Source organism: Sphaeroforma arctica (assembly GCF_001186125.1).
Source record: "Sphaeroforma arctica JP610 unplaced genomic scaffold supercont1.58, whole genome shotgun sequence".
Lineage (NCBI taxonomy): Eukaryota > Ichthyosporea > Ichthyophonida > Sphaeroforma > Sphaeroforma arctica.
The window spans coordinates 78,084-92,895 of record NW_014040500.1 but is presented as its reverse complement, the minus strand read 5'-3'; the positions used below and the strand labels follow the sequence as shown (position 1 = coordinate 92,895).

Sequence of the window (14,812 nt, the reverse complement as noted above, 5' to 3'; positions counted from 1 at the left end):
TTGTTGTTTTNTNTTTATATATATATATATATATATATATATATATATATATATATATATGTATGTATATATATATATATATATATATATATATAGGTATGTAAGTATGTCTATATGTATATATATATGTTATATGTATGTATTTGTATGTATGTTTATATATATATATAGACATTTGGGATACGTATATTATATGATGATCTCTGGTTTTAGCTTTCACTTTTTTGTGTCTCTCCAATATCTTCTTGATCTGCCTTCCAGTCATAAACTTAAACATGATCACAATGCCCCCAACCCCACACGCCCCTTAATCCGTCACGCAGTAATTATCTGTGCTTACCGTTATAGCTTCGTCATCCTGTCAGCGTGAACTTGTGCCTCAGCTAACATCATCCATTGTCTGGCGAAGACTATTTATAGTTTCCATCAGACTTTTCTGTTGTATCATGTATGCTGGGAAGCAGTGTACAACATCTTATCAGTTCTACCCGACTCCAATAGATAGCAATTGCTGTTTGCCGTCATCACATCCTCCCGCCGTAGGAGAAAGCACATGCATGTGTATGCGAATATGCTGCACTATGCTGTTTTATGTGGGATTTCATGTGTGAGAGGTTGTATGTTTGCCATATAATGAGAGATGCGGAGATAACACAAGCGTGAAATTATACCTGCGGAACAGTGAAAGGCGCCCATGTATGTCTTTCTCATATCAGCCTCAGGATATCTTTGCTTTCGTGAGATGCATGGCATGCTACCGCTGGCAACATCATAGACAACTCGATATCCTCATAATTTAACCTTGACTCATATCCTGTATTCGCCAATAATGACTTCGCTTACTTGAATTGGTGTGAAACTGCTTCTTTTTTTTTTTGACCTAAATTTGTTTCTTTCTGTCTCATGCGTATTTTCTATAACCTTTAGGATCAAACACAGATTACGGGTCCAGCTCCGCCACAGGCACAGACACAACCCACTCAACCACCACCACAAAGACAAGCACCTGGCCCTGTATTTAATGGACTGGACCGGTCGGAACATAGCGGACAAAACTCGTACCAGTACGACTCAACCGCGCCGTATAGCCATCCACCAGCGGGCGCTACAAATTCAACCCTAGCGCAACCCTACGGTATGGACGTACAGGATGTATTCACGACTGTGGGGATATGCTATATTTCATGTGCTATTTCTTCCTGTAGGCATGTGTATATATTCTATATATGATCTTTCAATCACAGCTGAACCTTCTGTGCTTCACCATGGCACGCAGATGCATATTTCGCTACAAACCCGTGCGCCCCTATGTTTCTACCGGTCATTAGCGATAGTCACAGCGGCATCGAATTCATTGCTTACGAAATATCATACAAATTACAGACAGGCCCTGATTTATTGCTTCCATTGTAGAACGGTTGTGCGGATATGACGGAGCAAAGACTGAAGCTCATGAAAACCAACGGCCTCCAGCGTTTTTACAACCCCCCACCCCCACCCCCACCCTCCCAACCCATCCACAATTATCGCAATGTCTTTTCAAAGTACCACAATCTCACTGAAAATGTATGCACTTTTCTTTTCACTAACCGTGTTGTCAATACCCTTCTTATTGACCAGGTGCAAACACAGGGGCACCTCCCAACAACGGCCAACCCACCCAGTACAGACCGCCCACTCTTTTCACTGGATCACAAGAACAGTTTGGCTCGGGCGAGCGTCAAACCTTCAGTCTTCGTTAATTGGCCACTATGAGGAGTCGGCTTGTGAGTTCATTTCAAACAGTCCGGTTCATGCAAAGATAGTCCAGCGAGAAATATTAAATACTAAAGCGGTTTTCATTGAAGTTCATTAAGTACTGGTCAGAATAACGTACCCAGGAAGTGTTATATGTGATCGAGCAATCAATCTACCAGTGTTTGCCATCAAACAACAAAAAGATGCGCGGTTTTCTACTTGAGTGTTGAAGCTGATCTTCATACTTAACGTTTGTGATTAGTACAGAGATTGATTCTGAAATATTAGCCATATATATTATAGAAGTATACATTGCGCGTGCTTATATTGAATAAACATGCTCATGAAACCCATAGTATGTTGTCAGGCCGTCTGTTAATGACTAAATGTCGGTCGCAAATAGAAAAAGAAAATGTTGCTATCGTAGCAAAGCAACTAAATACAATTGCGCTTCAATGTAGCACCGGGAGCTGTACTATATACAAAGCAAAGCGCAATTCGACCACTATCTATCTACTACAAACAGAAATTCCGTATTGATTCGTTTATAAAACAACCATATATAGTATCGAGAAACCTACTACGTATATACGACTAAAACTCAGTTAAACTACTAACTTCCTACTACAACATGAAATTCAGTATTCATTTGTACGCATACATATAGTATCGAAGAATCTACTACAGAACATTGCAGCTGTACTGTATCGAAAATGTGAACGAATGGAAGAATGATAGAACCACTGACTTCTTACTACAAAAAAAAATCTGGCTTTTCTTTAATTAGCAACTTTTTATACATACTTTTAAAAAGATGAGAAACCTATATTAATAAATATAAACATTTACACATGTTTTGTGTTACAAATGATTAATATCACCGCTTTGGGAACTAAAAGCTTGGATTCTGCGGACTGAGTGAGATTATTATTTTGATAGAAAAAAATAATAGAAGATCAGAAATAATGTACACTATGTAGAATAACAAAATGCGACGAGAAAGAAGTGAATTTTAATTTTAATGGAAAATCCAATTTTGAACAAAAATGGTATATTTAAAGAAATAAATCCCCAAAACAATTATGTTTATTTCAGGACTAAAATGATGCATACAGGAATGTAGCCCCCGAAAAAATGTGCGAAATGAAGTGAAATATAAGAAATAATCGGGAATAGAGACTGAAGAATAAGCTGAAGAATAAGAAGTGTAGTATAAATCTATTTGGACAGATAGGTGTGTAAAAAGATATATATGTAAATGTTCGGGAAATGATTTATTGTGAATGCACCAGGTATCACAGAAATGGTGCGGCTGTATTTCGGATGCAAACGTACGTGGGTGCCCGTGAGATAAACCCTTAAACGTATGTGGCTATGTGATAGTCTGTGAGATCATTTGGGAGATCCTGATTTGGGTCATAGAATTCCTGTTTTTTTTTTCCATCTGGATCTTCGTATCTGTCTATAGATATCAGTTAAGTCAACCAATTTAGACAGCGCTGGGCTTCAACGGCCTCCACGATAAAACTATAGCCATCTCGCTCATTGAAAAAGTGAGCTACAATTTTCAAAAACTCGTAAACTTCTATAAAATTTCTGTTTTGCAGGTACACTTCATTTTTTTTTTAATTTCAACCTTTATATATTTATTTCCAAGCCCCTTATAAAAACCTGAAAGGCTAAATCCTATTTCGTTTTTTTAATATACATTACGTATACGCGTTCAATATAGAAGCCCATACATCGTCCATTACGAGTCCGTCATCCGATCAATTTCCCCCTATACTACAGGGAACGGCGCATTCTTCTGCAGCAAGTAGACGATATAGTTCGCCATCCTCTTGGCCTCCTTGTATGCATCATTGACCACAGGCTGCGCCACGGACCTGTCATGATGCAGTCAACAGTCCTGGCCGTGAGTATCTGGTCGTCTGCAGCACAAGTTTTATCGTATCGCCCCCCTTATGACCTCACTCCTCTTTAATATCCATTTTTGCTAAGAAGTCCGGAGTTACGGGAGACCCAATTGGACTATTTAAGTCGTGATGATAATCGTCATCGTCATCATCATCATCCAAGTTAATCGGACGACTTGGCAGCACCTTCTCGGCCGTTCGATCTCGCTGTCTCGGCGCCGACATATCACTTGGGCGGTTATATGGTGGCCCCGTTGTATCGATGCTGTACGTCACGAGTTCTTTACCCTTGCCACGGCTCCTACTTCGCCTTTTGCTATGATCGTTACTGCGGCCCTCATGGTTAGCCATAATAGTATCAAACTTTTCATCTTCATCCACACGCCTGCGGCGTCTAGGCGCCGCCGAGGAATCCATATTGGAGTCTTCCCTGGGAATGTTCGAACGATATTCGGGGCCTGAAGGACCACAAGGCTGAGGATGCGGTGGCGTTTTCTAGGCGCTGTTTGCACTCTAACTAATTTCGGGTCAAGCACGACCGTAACCTTCTTCACTTCCGCATCGGCATATATCTGCGCCGTCTTCGGCAACGTGCGCATCAACTTGAACGGGTCAGGTTCATCATAGCCGTACGGTACGCCTGCCTACCCGAATGACTCCGCCGGCGCCCCTTCCTGTCATAAAGGACATCAGACCCACGGTTCATAGGAAAATGTGCATCTCCTTGACTTTGACATAGACCTTTTTCATCGTCAGTCGTTTGGCTTCCAAGACCTCGTTGTAAAACACTTTGCCAAATCGTTCCACGCCAATTCCGCGGCTTCATTTAGTTTGAGAGGACTTGAACTTTTAAACGATGTTTAAGAGTAGACAAGCACATACTGGTCGTTGAGAAAGATAGGGCCCCCATCAAACCATTCGAGCTGGACGACGAGATCCTCAAACATCATTGTCATTTCATCATCGGTAGACGATTGGACAATATTGCCGGTATCAGTGGTATTTATGGCAAGGTCGACTTGTAGACGGCAAGCAACACAGGGAATGGGTGTCATGGGTATGAGAAAACAAACGTAAATCCGGGGCGGAGCAATTACTGTACTCGGTACTGGTATCGCGCTGAAATTTCAACTCGTATGCAGACAAGTGATTCTTCACATAAGCAATGGTCTGGACGCTGATAAATGATGTATCGCGATGAACAATCACCACTTTTAGTACCAGTACAAATTAAGTAAGAGCAATGGGGCGGCAACAAAGAGTCTATTGTTTGACATCTTCAACACGGACGACGATGAAGACTTTTTTTGTTCTGTCTGATGGAATCTTGAAGCTATTTCGTATTGAAAGTGGCTTTATTTTTCTCTTTGAAAGGGGAAATGATGGCCATCGTAGCAGTGGTGGAGAGGATGTTGGTACAGGTTTTACACTCGAAAGAAGAGTGATTAATGAACGAGAATAAGTTAGTATTTATATTGAAGATAATTTAGATCATTATAGCGTTGCGTTTTTTGATAGTAATTTCAAAACAAAAACTGAAAGTAGTAATGATTTGTGGTTTATTAGAAGGGGTGTGAAGCATAGATGGACACAATATATACTGCGTAAGTGGGGATAAACCTAGATTATACAGATGATCTGTATTTGAAGAGGGATATTAGAAAGTTGTAGAGAAAATTGTAGCGTATTGACAACCAACTGCTGCGTATGATGCCTTAACGAGGCAGTTGTGATAAGAATTGTACAGTATGGATAGACAGAGATGAGAAGGCTCGAAATTATACATTAACAATGCATAGATGGTTTGACCGGAACCGAATGAGAGCGCAATAGAAGAATGGAAATACAAGATGGCTATATATGGAATAACAATTCTCTACTACAAATAAAGAGTTGTTTTTGAGAGTATCATACATGGAGGGATATCTGAGTGAATCGAAAGGTCAAGAGACACACAAACTGTTTTTTTAGTTTAATTTCAAGGATGTTTTTTAAGTGTATGAGACCAGTTTGAATTTTGATTTTTATAATTGAAAGTTACGAAGAAGCAGTAGAGTTTACGTTGCCTGTAGAACAATCCACAATTAAAGATCAAAGGTTGTTTTCGTAGAGTACCATACATAAAAGAATATCTGAGTGGATAGAAAGGTCAAAAGAGCACCGGTTTTTTTAGTTTTTTTAGTTTAATGTAGAGGATACTTTGTTTGAGATAATGCTTTAGATTACGATTTAATATTCTGAAGAAGAAGTAGAACATAATATGACTATAAAAGGTATAGCAATCCACGATTGTAGATTAAGAATCGTTTAGGGTGATCTGAGTTAATAAAGAAACTGGTAAATAATTTGATATATCTTGTTAGGAATGTTGAGAGAAAATGTTATTCAAGTTTGATTTTTAAGGTTTTTTTCTTGTACGAGGTCAGTTTGAGATGGTTGCTTGTTAAGACACGAGAAAGAATGTGAAAGAAAAAAAGTTACAGCTGGGAAGAACAGAATAGAAGAATTCTGAAAGCTGAAAAGGAAGAAACTTGAAGCTTCATGTGTCGAGTATAAACTATAAAGATATATATGGTAGAAATAAGACACTATTTTGAAATGGAGTAAATGCCAGACCTGTATTAATAATTGGAGTGGACAATTGTCAGGAATTAAAATCAAAATATGAGTTGTAAGTTTGTAGTTTTGGAACGTACAACTAAAATAGTTGGACATGACATGAGTTTTAACACAGTATTGTACGCGTGTGAACAAGTGTGCAGATAAAACAGTAGTAGTGCGCGACGGAAAACTGTCGGAAGATGCGACGAACATGTGTGATGTTTAATCGTCATGTAAGGCAGAAAACTTTTCAATTAGTGACAATAAGGAGTTTGAGAATTGTGGAGTGAATGAGAGAAAATGGGTTAAAAGACTGTAGAAGGCAGATCAGATGCACATATTTATGTATGTTGGCCATAGCGCAGAAATTGATGTCGATGAGCAGGACAGAATGGTGTATAGGAACAATATTATTTATTTCAAAGGAGTTAAGTTACAATATATGTACATATGGTATGGCCCTCATAGCCGTTGTTGTGGTTTGGGGAAGATTGATAGGAAGAAGTGGTCAGTGAATTCTTGTTTGAAGCTTGGGCCAAGTGAGTTGACGATGGAGGATATGCGCTGAGTCAATTCAGGCCGGTGCTGACAACAAACTGACACCATCGAGTGTGCCACGTATTCGCTTGCTGACACTAAGTAGCGTATCCACTTTTGTGGTACGGATCGGGTCTGCACCGTGTAGTGCCGTGGAATGGGTTAATGCAGAGTACGAAATGCCGAGTAGACCTGTCAGGTTGTCCGTTAGAATTCGGTTGAGGAGCGAGATTGGGAGTGAACCGATGTCGCACCAGACTACGGATGTGCTGGTTGGCCTAGATCGGAAGTACCATAGGCGGAACCAACAGGTGCGATGACTTGGTTTGGACCAAATTTAATTTAAAAGCAGCACTTTAACAGCGTGATTAGCGAAATTTATAGAAAACCTTTAACAGCGTGATTGGCCTTGGTTGCAGGGGTGCAGCTAAAATTTCCCACTGCGAGGATCGAACTCGCGGACTTTCGCTTAGAAGGCGAACGCCTTACCACTGGGCCAAGCGGGATAATAACATTAAATACATTATGTCCAAAAAAAAATGTTGTGAACAAAAGTATGGATGTACTATATGTTAAGCGTTCAAAACTTGGCTTGAGTTTCTATTTTGGATGCGTGCGTCTTGTAGTCAGAGTTTGTCGTGCCCGTTTGCGGGATGATGTTGATGATGGAGATGGTTGTGTGGAGGTAGAAATACTTGTTTAGGATGGTTAATATTTACATGTGCTATATGAGATATGTTTGTGTGTTTGGGAAAGCGTGAACGGTAGATTTGTCTGTACATGAAGGAACTCACCAGGAATCCCTGTCTTCGTTGCGTGCAGTACCAACTCATTGTTTGAAGTCTATAGGGCAGCGGAACAATTTCAAGTGGCGTAAATCGCGGGCGACAGTTGGTTGTGACAGCTGATGCGCAAATTTGACACGGGATAGTACAAAATATAAGTGCGCGAATGCGAGCATTCCCAGTGAACGACCAGGCAGTCTGTGAAGAGTAATGGGCAAACGATATTTTTCAAAGATGGGCTGTCTTTACAATATATGAATAGTAAATGCAAGAGGATATGTATATAAATTGAGTAAATTTGATCTCGAAATAATTAGATGCTTCTTTGGACTCAAATTTTTGGATGCTTTGTTGCAAGGGTATATATCTTTATGTTCTGGATTACCAACAAAATTATTAACATCGTTGCTCAGCGAGTGATAAAAGATCTCGCGGTACACGAGAGTCTGATCCCAGCCACGAACATCCTATGGGGGTACCTACCAGAAGGCGAAGATATTTGGATCGTATATACTGGCTGGTTAGGTATGTGGTTTGATACGTTATATCAATAATCTGGACTGGTTGTGTGCATAGACTGTGACACCTCCTAGCGTGTTCTCCTTTAATTTTTGCAGCGGTGAACTGTGCAGTGTTGAACCATGCATTTACCCGAGTATCGAGACAATTTAAAATTCCTGCTCGTATATTGGCGCCTAGGTTCAGGGGTTACAATTCCACCCACATACATTGTGATTCTGTTACCATCGTCTTAAAAACAGCAATTCCGACCGACAGGCGTGCACGCAAAAAGACTACCTGAAACTCATCTACAAATTTGTCCATATCGCACTTATTAAAGTGGTTGTCACTCACCACGTCCGAACACCCTGATAGGGATAATATTATTTATTTCAAAAGAGAAAAGTTACAAGTGGAGTTGACAAGGGGGTTCAGTAAAGCATCCATGCTGAGGGCAAGATTTTTTGGCGCTCGTTCATGTGTTCAGCGCGTCTCCCGCTTAGTACGAAGATAGTGGATTCAAGCTGCTTTCGTAAAGTCGGGATAATGTTGGGAGCGTGGGTCGATAGTTTTATCAAGTTGCAATTTCTACGGAAGTGTTGCATGTCGTTTCACCTGGGCAACAGCTTCACTAGGAACACAAAGGCGGATGAAACTGGTGGAACTCCCGTGGCGATTCGGTTGAGAAATCAGTTTGGACAGGAGATACCAAAGAAAGTGATGGCGATTGAGGTTGGGAGTGTCAGTAATTTTCAAATACTGATTGGGATGGGGTCTTGCCGTTAGGGAAAATTGCCCGAAAGAAGAACCATATCGGAGTTATGTCATCCATTTCGTGGAGAGTTTCGTCCAGCATCGGACGGCCCATCACTTTAGCTGGGAGGCTCACTGCTGCTATTGGGCGCCTTCGGCCGCGATCTCTTTGCTGGCGGGGCAGGCGGGCTTGTGGAGCAGAATCGGATGGTGTTGGGTGTGGCTTTATTTAGAGGTGCCCCGGTTTGGGATTTAAGGTCCCGGAGTTCGGATTCGAGGTTGTTCACTTTGGCACAGAGTTTAGATCAGTTAGAGGCTTCTTGGAAGGTTTGGTAAAGCCGGTCCTGACATTTGGTTGAGATTGGCCTGTAGAGTATTGACCTGGGCAGAAAGGTCTGTGAGGCAAGGAGTCCTTGGTAACGAACGACTTAATTGGGGGTTCGGCCTGGCCCAACATTAGTGGCTGTGGGTCCCAACTGGAATTTTTATAATGATAATAAATTTACATTACAGGTCTAACATGTGACTTTTGGTGGGATCTGTGGGGTTTTGAAATTCGGTAGTCAGTTTTACACTGGTGACCTGCGGGTCACCGAGATTTACGTGTCGGAGACGGAAATATGGGTCTAAGGTCCGTCGTGAAAAAAAAATAGGGGAAGTTAAAAAAAAAATATGGGGAACTGAAAAATAAACATGGGGAACTGAAAATAAATATGGGGAACTGAAAATAAATATGGGGAACTGAAAATAAATATGGGGAACTGAAAATAAATATGGGGAACTGAAAAGTCACCTATTATCTCAGCAATAAGTAGCACAGTCCACACAGATTCAAACATTTAATAAGCAGGACTTAACCCAGCACGATTATAAGAACATTCAGGCCATTCGCTACGAATCGGGGGGCTATCCGCTCTCAAAGATGGGAGCATCTCAGACAGAGAAGTGCAAATCCTTGGTCGCTGAACATCAAATACATACTTAGTATACTGGCGGTTATCTCAACTGGACCACGTCTGAGTTGCACGTGCTTATATCTATTCTCTCCCACGCACAGCATAAGTACAAATCAAAAGCCAAAGTTAGCCAAATACGCGCTCACCCCAGCGGACAAACATTATATCTACTCAGTTTGTTCAAGCCGTTGGAGTCGGCTCACAGAATGTGCGTGCACCACACAAAAACTCGATCAGCACAAAACTAGCCTCGTATTTTAATATAGGGCATATGTAAATTTTGTGCTCCATGTATAGAGCTACATTCCAAGATCCCTTGCAAGTTCGGTCCAAAGCGTTGTCTTGAGATATTGATTGTGGTTGCTTAACACCTACCGGTGGGCGATGTGTCGTATCTCGCGCCGCAGCATAATTCATTGTGTCTCTCAGAAGTTTACAGTCCCTTGTATTTATCCCATCTGGTTCACCGCAGAGAGTTATTCGAGTCCTATCAACTTCTGGGGTGCAGCTGTTGCCAAAGACTAGCATTTTCATCTTCTGGGGTACAGCTGATCAGGACCGACCTGAATTGACCCAGCGCATAACCTCCATCGTAGACTCACTAGGCCCAAGCTTCAAACGGGAATTTAATGACCACTTCTTCCCATCGATCTTCCCCGAACAACTACAACGGCTATGAGAGCCATACAATATGTACATACATTGTAACTTATCTCCTATGGAAAAAATAAATATTATCCCTAGCATTTTAATGTCCATGACAGCGGCAATTTTGATGAGTTCTTTAACTCATTTAGAGTCATATATTTTTCTGCTAGCGCAATCTTAGAGTACAATGTAGTAGACTTTAAATAAAGTGCAAATGTATATATTTATTTCTGACCTCATCTTTGGTTTTATACCTAAGGTATTTGTGCTAGTGTTCAGCCGCTTGGGCTGGCCAGGGTAAAATCGCATATGGTCAGTATGAGAAACCTTATGCGGAACACTTTAACACTTCGATGCTTTTCTATTTCAACTTCTCTGCAACTAAATCTCACGCTGATCACATGATGCCTTGCCGCATAGGTTGTGACTCACATAGAACCACAGCTATTATTAAAATGTTGCGGTTGACAGGCTTAATCCACTCTCGGGAATCGGTTGAGAAACTTAATCTGCTCTCGGAAGTCGGTTAAGTAATAACTCAGCTCTTGAGAGTAATTTAAACAACTTGATTAGCTCTCGGGAGTGAGCTACCTCTGATGACTTCCATAAATCAAAGATGGTTTCTTGCTGTAAAATCTGGCCTGAGACCTGTAGTCTTTCAAGTAGGGCCATTACTGACAAACAAAGAGCTTGGCGAAGAGGCCTTGCTGCAATCTGCCATTGACGAACAAACTATATCCAGCACTATTGGCACAATCACACCCACAACCCATACAGTAACCCAACATACAAAGCTAGGCCCAGGCAACCAGAGCACGCAACAGGCCTCCAGAGCAGGCATCAACCTTTTACAGCATCGACTTCCACAACATCAACTCTCAATAACACCACAACAGCATCACCCACCACAACAACACTAGCAAACGATACTTCCACTACAATATCAGGTATGTCCACTACAGCAACACCAGGCCCAAGCATCCCTACCGCCAACACTGCAGCCAACCCTATTACTATGACTCAGGCTGACGTTCAGAATTTTATGCAGCTCATACACCAACAGAACACATCTATTGAACAGTTAAAGGGCACAGTCTCCACCCTCTCTCGGCACGGGAATGGAATGATGACCCCCCGCACGGTAGGAGGCACATCAACCATACTCGCTACCCTCGCGCAGAGCCTACCAGGAGCACTAGAAACAAAAGCAATCAAAGGTAAGTTGCCACCACACGAATAAAAAACAACAGGCCCATAGCTAATACCGACCAAGATAACGATGTCTTGTACTCATCCGCAATAAGCGTGAGACATTCAGCACAGCACAGACGTGATGTCATCCGCTATGTATCGCTTTGGATATATGTGGAGACATACACCAGCCCTTAGTGCAGATGAAGCTGCAGTAAGATATATGTGTTAGACAATTGAGTTGCGGAAGAAGTGAGCTTTATTTTCCCTCCCTCTACTGAGGGTTCTTGTTTGACTCTACCGCTTAGGGCGGGAGTCTCTGAATTCCTTTCATAGGTGTTATATATATGTTTTGACACCTGATATTTTTGTTATCAATTTGCTGACTGCTGGGTTGCTTGTTTGGTCCTGACAACAAGATAGCATACCTTATCACGAAGAGTGGCTGGTTATGCACACACACGCCTGAAAGTGTCACCAGAACTGATAGAACACTCATGGCACCAATCACATCATATGACGAATACACACAGTACGCAATCATGCCAGCCCAGCTCCTCGCTACATTTCTCGCTGCGGATGCAAACCGTAAACCAAATGCAACATGCCAACGATATCTACTAAGAACCCTCTATTGCGCATGCATAACAACAAAACGCTCACAAGCGCATAGCACACCCACTACACGAATTTGCCTCGACTACAACTCTACGCGCAAATACACTTATAAACTTCGATGTGTTTTAAACTATGTTATATAAACTAAGATACAATTTAAGTGAGTTAGGATTTAGCAGTGGTAGCTTGTGTAAGAATGATCGGGACTGCCTCTTGGTAAGAACCTTAATATCCTCGATAACACAGGACGTACCTCTAGCTGTTCTTTATTAAATAATTTTCACTAGAAGTACTAAGTGTTCATGACCACATGTCTAATTTGTAGATAGACATAAGAACGCAAGTCAGGTTAATACATTAGCTAATATAAATAAAGTTCCATCTAAAGAAAAGTTAAATTAAGAAAAAGACTTATTGGGTTTTGGAGATTGGCGGAAAGACCAAAACCTGTAAGTAGTAGTTCAGAGATTATAAAATTTAGTTTATAATATCCTACATCTACTATCGGCTCAAATAGGTCCAAGTAAATAAGTCATACCAAATACTCAGGATATTGGAGCCATCAAAGTGAATTTAGAACACTTTGGAAATTTTGGTAAAAAACTTGTATTAAATTATTTTAAATACAAATAAAAACCAATGTGTTATCTCATTTGATCTTGATATATTAGACTAACCGGAGGCCGTATTTCTACACACTCACACCCAGTGTGGACACATGCACAAGTGTATTGTGCCAAACTGCACCAACCCCACAGCACACGCAGCACTTGAGCATGTTTGGCAAAACAACATGCACCAAGGCTCCCCTGTGCCACTAAACAGACCTTGTATAAACACCCAGCAACCCACTACTACAGTAGCAGTAACAAGGATTCCTCTTGAACATATTCATACAAAAATACGTGTACGTATACGCACCATACCACATCCACTCATAAAAACACTAGTTAGTTTCGCACCCCCGACGGTGCTCCCCCACCATAAGCGTAAACTGTAGCTCCTTAAATTGAAATACCCAGATACCGAACACACTGCCGTACTCGCTGATATATTAGCACATGTGTCACCAATAGGGTACACGGGCAACCCACCATAAGTTATATAAGGAACTTCCATCTGTTAAAGACCATACACTATGGTTGCGAACATCTATTGCTGATGAGATAGCCCAGAATGTATTTACAGGTCCTCGATCGTTCCCGAACCACTAGAACGGCTATGAGAGCCATACCATATTTTCATGCATAGTAACATACATACATTGTAACTTAGTTAATTTTCTTGAAATAAATAATATTATCGCTATACCTATTAGTGATGTACGATAATGGCCATACTACTATTTAATTCCGATTGGCGTGCTAAAAAATTGCGCCCGGACGGCTCTCTAAAACGTCGGCATATTCATCACCTCTCTTACCCCCGCCATTCGAGTATCAACCAACACATAAAATCTAGAACAAAGTCGCTAAATGTACATTAAAAATGTGGAAAAGTCACTAAATGTATATTCACCCTTTTTCTCGATGAAATTGTACTCAAATATTGATCAAATATTGTAAAAGTCGGTCTCCTCTAGGCTGACTATACGATGCCAAGACGTTTACGCTAATAGGACAGTACGTTAATACGTTAAAATGCAAAATGTTAAATAGGTTTAGCTTCAGCCCTTGGTAATGAGCAAAAGATTAGGGGATTTTAGACTGAGACTATTGTCTATATGCTCCGCTCTAATCACTCACTACTTCGGACTATATTTATTTATGTTTTAGTTATTAAGACTAGATATCATTTCATTGAACGCATAATTTACATTTCACGCCTCGAAACAATTACCTAATCAAACTAACCAATAAAATACCTCCAAGTCCAACTTAAGAAAAGAAAAAAGAAATTCCAAACACCAAGTTGGTGCAGTATACATCTGTACCTAGACCCCATCACTTGGTACCTAGCTCCCCATCCCATCTAAGGCATAGACGGGCACATCTAGTTGGCTGGCTAGGAGGAATCAAAACCGTGTTGTCCTAAATTCAAACAACTCTGATCCTGTCCTTTTCTCAGTGGATTATCTTGCTCTGAGAATATTATCGAATTATACGATAGGTTTGTACCAACAACCATTTCATGCCTGAGACCCTCTCTCAAGGTACTCCCGTTAATTAGAGATTCCCAAAGTGTCATTTTCAGGTGTCAGATTTGTATTATTCCTATATTATGTACAATTCTAATTTCAGTGGAAAACCCAATCTCTATTTGGAAAACCACCTAATTGTCCACAATAGAGTCACATACTCTACTGAGTACTGTCACATGTTCAGAATCTTGAATTTCTCACGTATTCCAGTATTATTATAAGTATAAACGTTGATACGTTAATACGTTAGTAATATACGTTAACTGTGCAACTACTATTAGGAACCCGCTATTTTTACAATGTGTATAAATGTACATTTAGCGACAATACTATTTTTTTAAGTACATTTAGTGACTTTATCGTGCAAAATTTGCTTAAATTTAAATTAAAGAGCCTTCGATCCATTTTTTACGAATAAATAAGGGGAGG

General features: G+C 40.7%; 4 protein-coding genes and 1 non-coding gene across 5 annotated transcripts in view; 2 read left to right on the top strand and 3 right to left on the bottom strand.

Annotated features, from left to right (window-relative positions):
- Positions 1–1,841, top strand: part of SARC_01476 (hypothetical protein) — a 3,873-nt gene extending 2,032 nt beyond the window's left edge. Inside the window, exons 4-5 of the mRNA XM_014304808.1 lie at positions 928–1,135; positions 1,621–1,841. Coding sequence (XP_014160283.1) covers positions 928–1,135; positions 1,621–1,742 — 330 coding nt within the window. The 3' untranslated portion in view covers positions 1,743–1,841. The remainder of the gene's footprint in view (positions 1–927; positions 1,136–1,620) is intronic.
- A 1,866-nt stretch (positions 1,842–3,707) lies between these two features.
- Positions 3,708–4,070, bottom strand: SARC_01475 (hypothetical protein; the record flags this gene model as incomplete). The annotated part of the gene is made up of 1 exon (XM_014304807.1): positions 3,708–4,070. One exon carries the CDS (start codon positions 4,068–4,070, stop codon positions 3,708–3,710), a length of 363 nt encoding a protein of 120 aa, XP_014160282.1.
- Positions 4,071–4,355: 285 nt separating this feature from the next.
- SARC_01474 (hypothetical protein) lies at positions 4,356–4,708 on the bottom strand (the record flags this gene model as incomplete). Its single annotated transcript, XM_014304806.1, has 2 exons — positions 4,356–4,473; positions 4,536–4,708. The coding sequence occupies 2 exons, from the start codon at positions 4,706–4,708 to the stop codon at positions 4,356–4,358; spliced, it is 291 nt and encodes a 96-aa protein (XP_014160281.1).
- A 2,517-nt stretch (positions 4,709–7,225) lies between these two features.
- Positions 7,226–7,297, bottom strand: SARC_30034. Its single transcript has one exon. It is a non-coding gene; the product is annotated as a tRNA-Arg (tRNA).
- Positions 7,298–11,383: 4,086 nt separating this feature from the next.
- On the top strand, positions 11,384–11,674 carry SARC_01473 (hypothetical protein; the record flags this gene model as incomplete). Its single annotated transcript, XM_014304805.1, has 1 exon — positions 11,384–11,674. The coding sequence occupies one exon, from the start codon at positions 11,384–11,386 to the stop codon at positions 11,672–11,674; it is 291 nt and encodes a 96-aa protein (XP_014160280.1).
- Between the last annotated feature and the right edge of the window lie 3,138 nt (positions 11,675–14,812).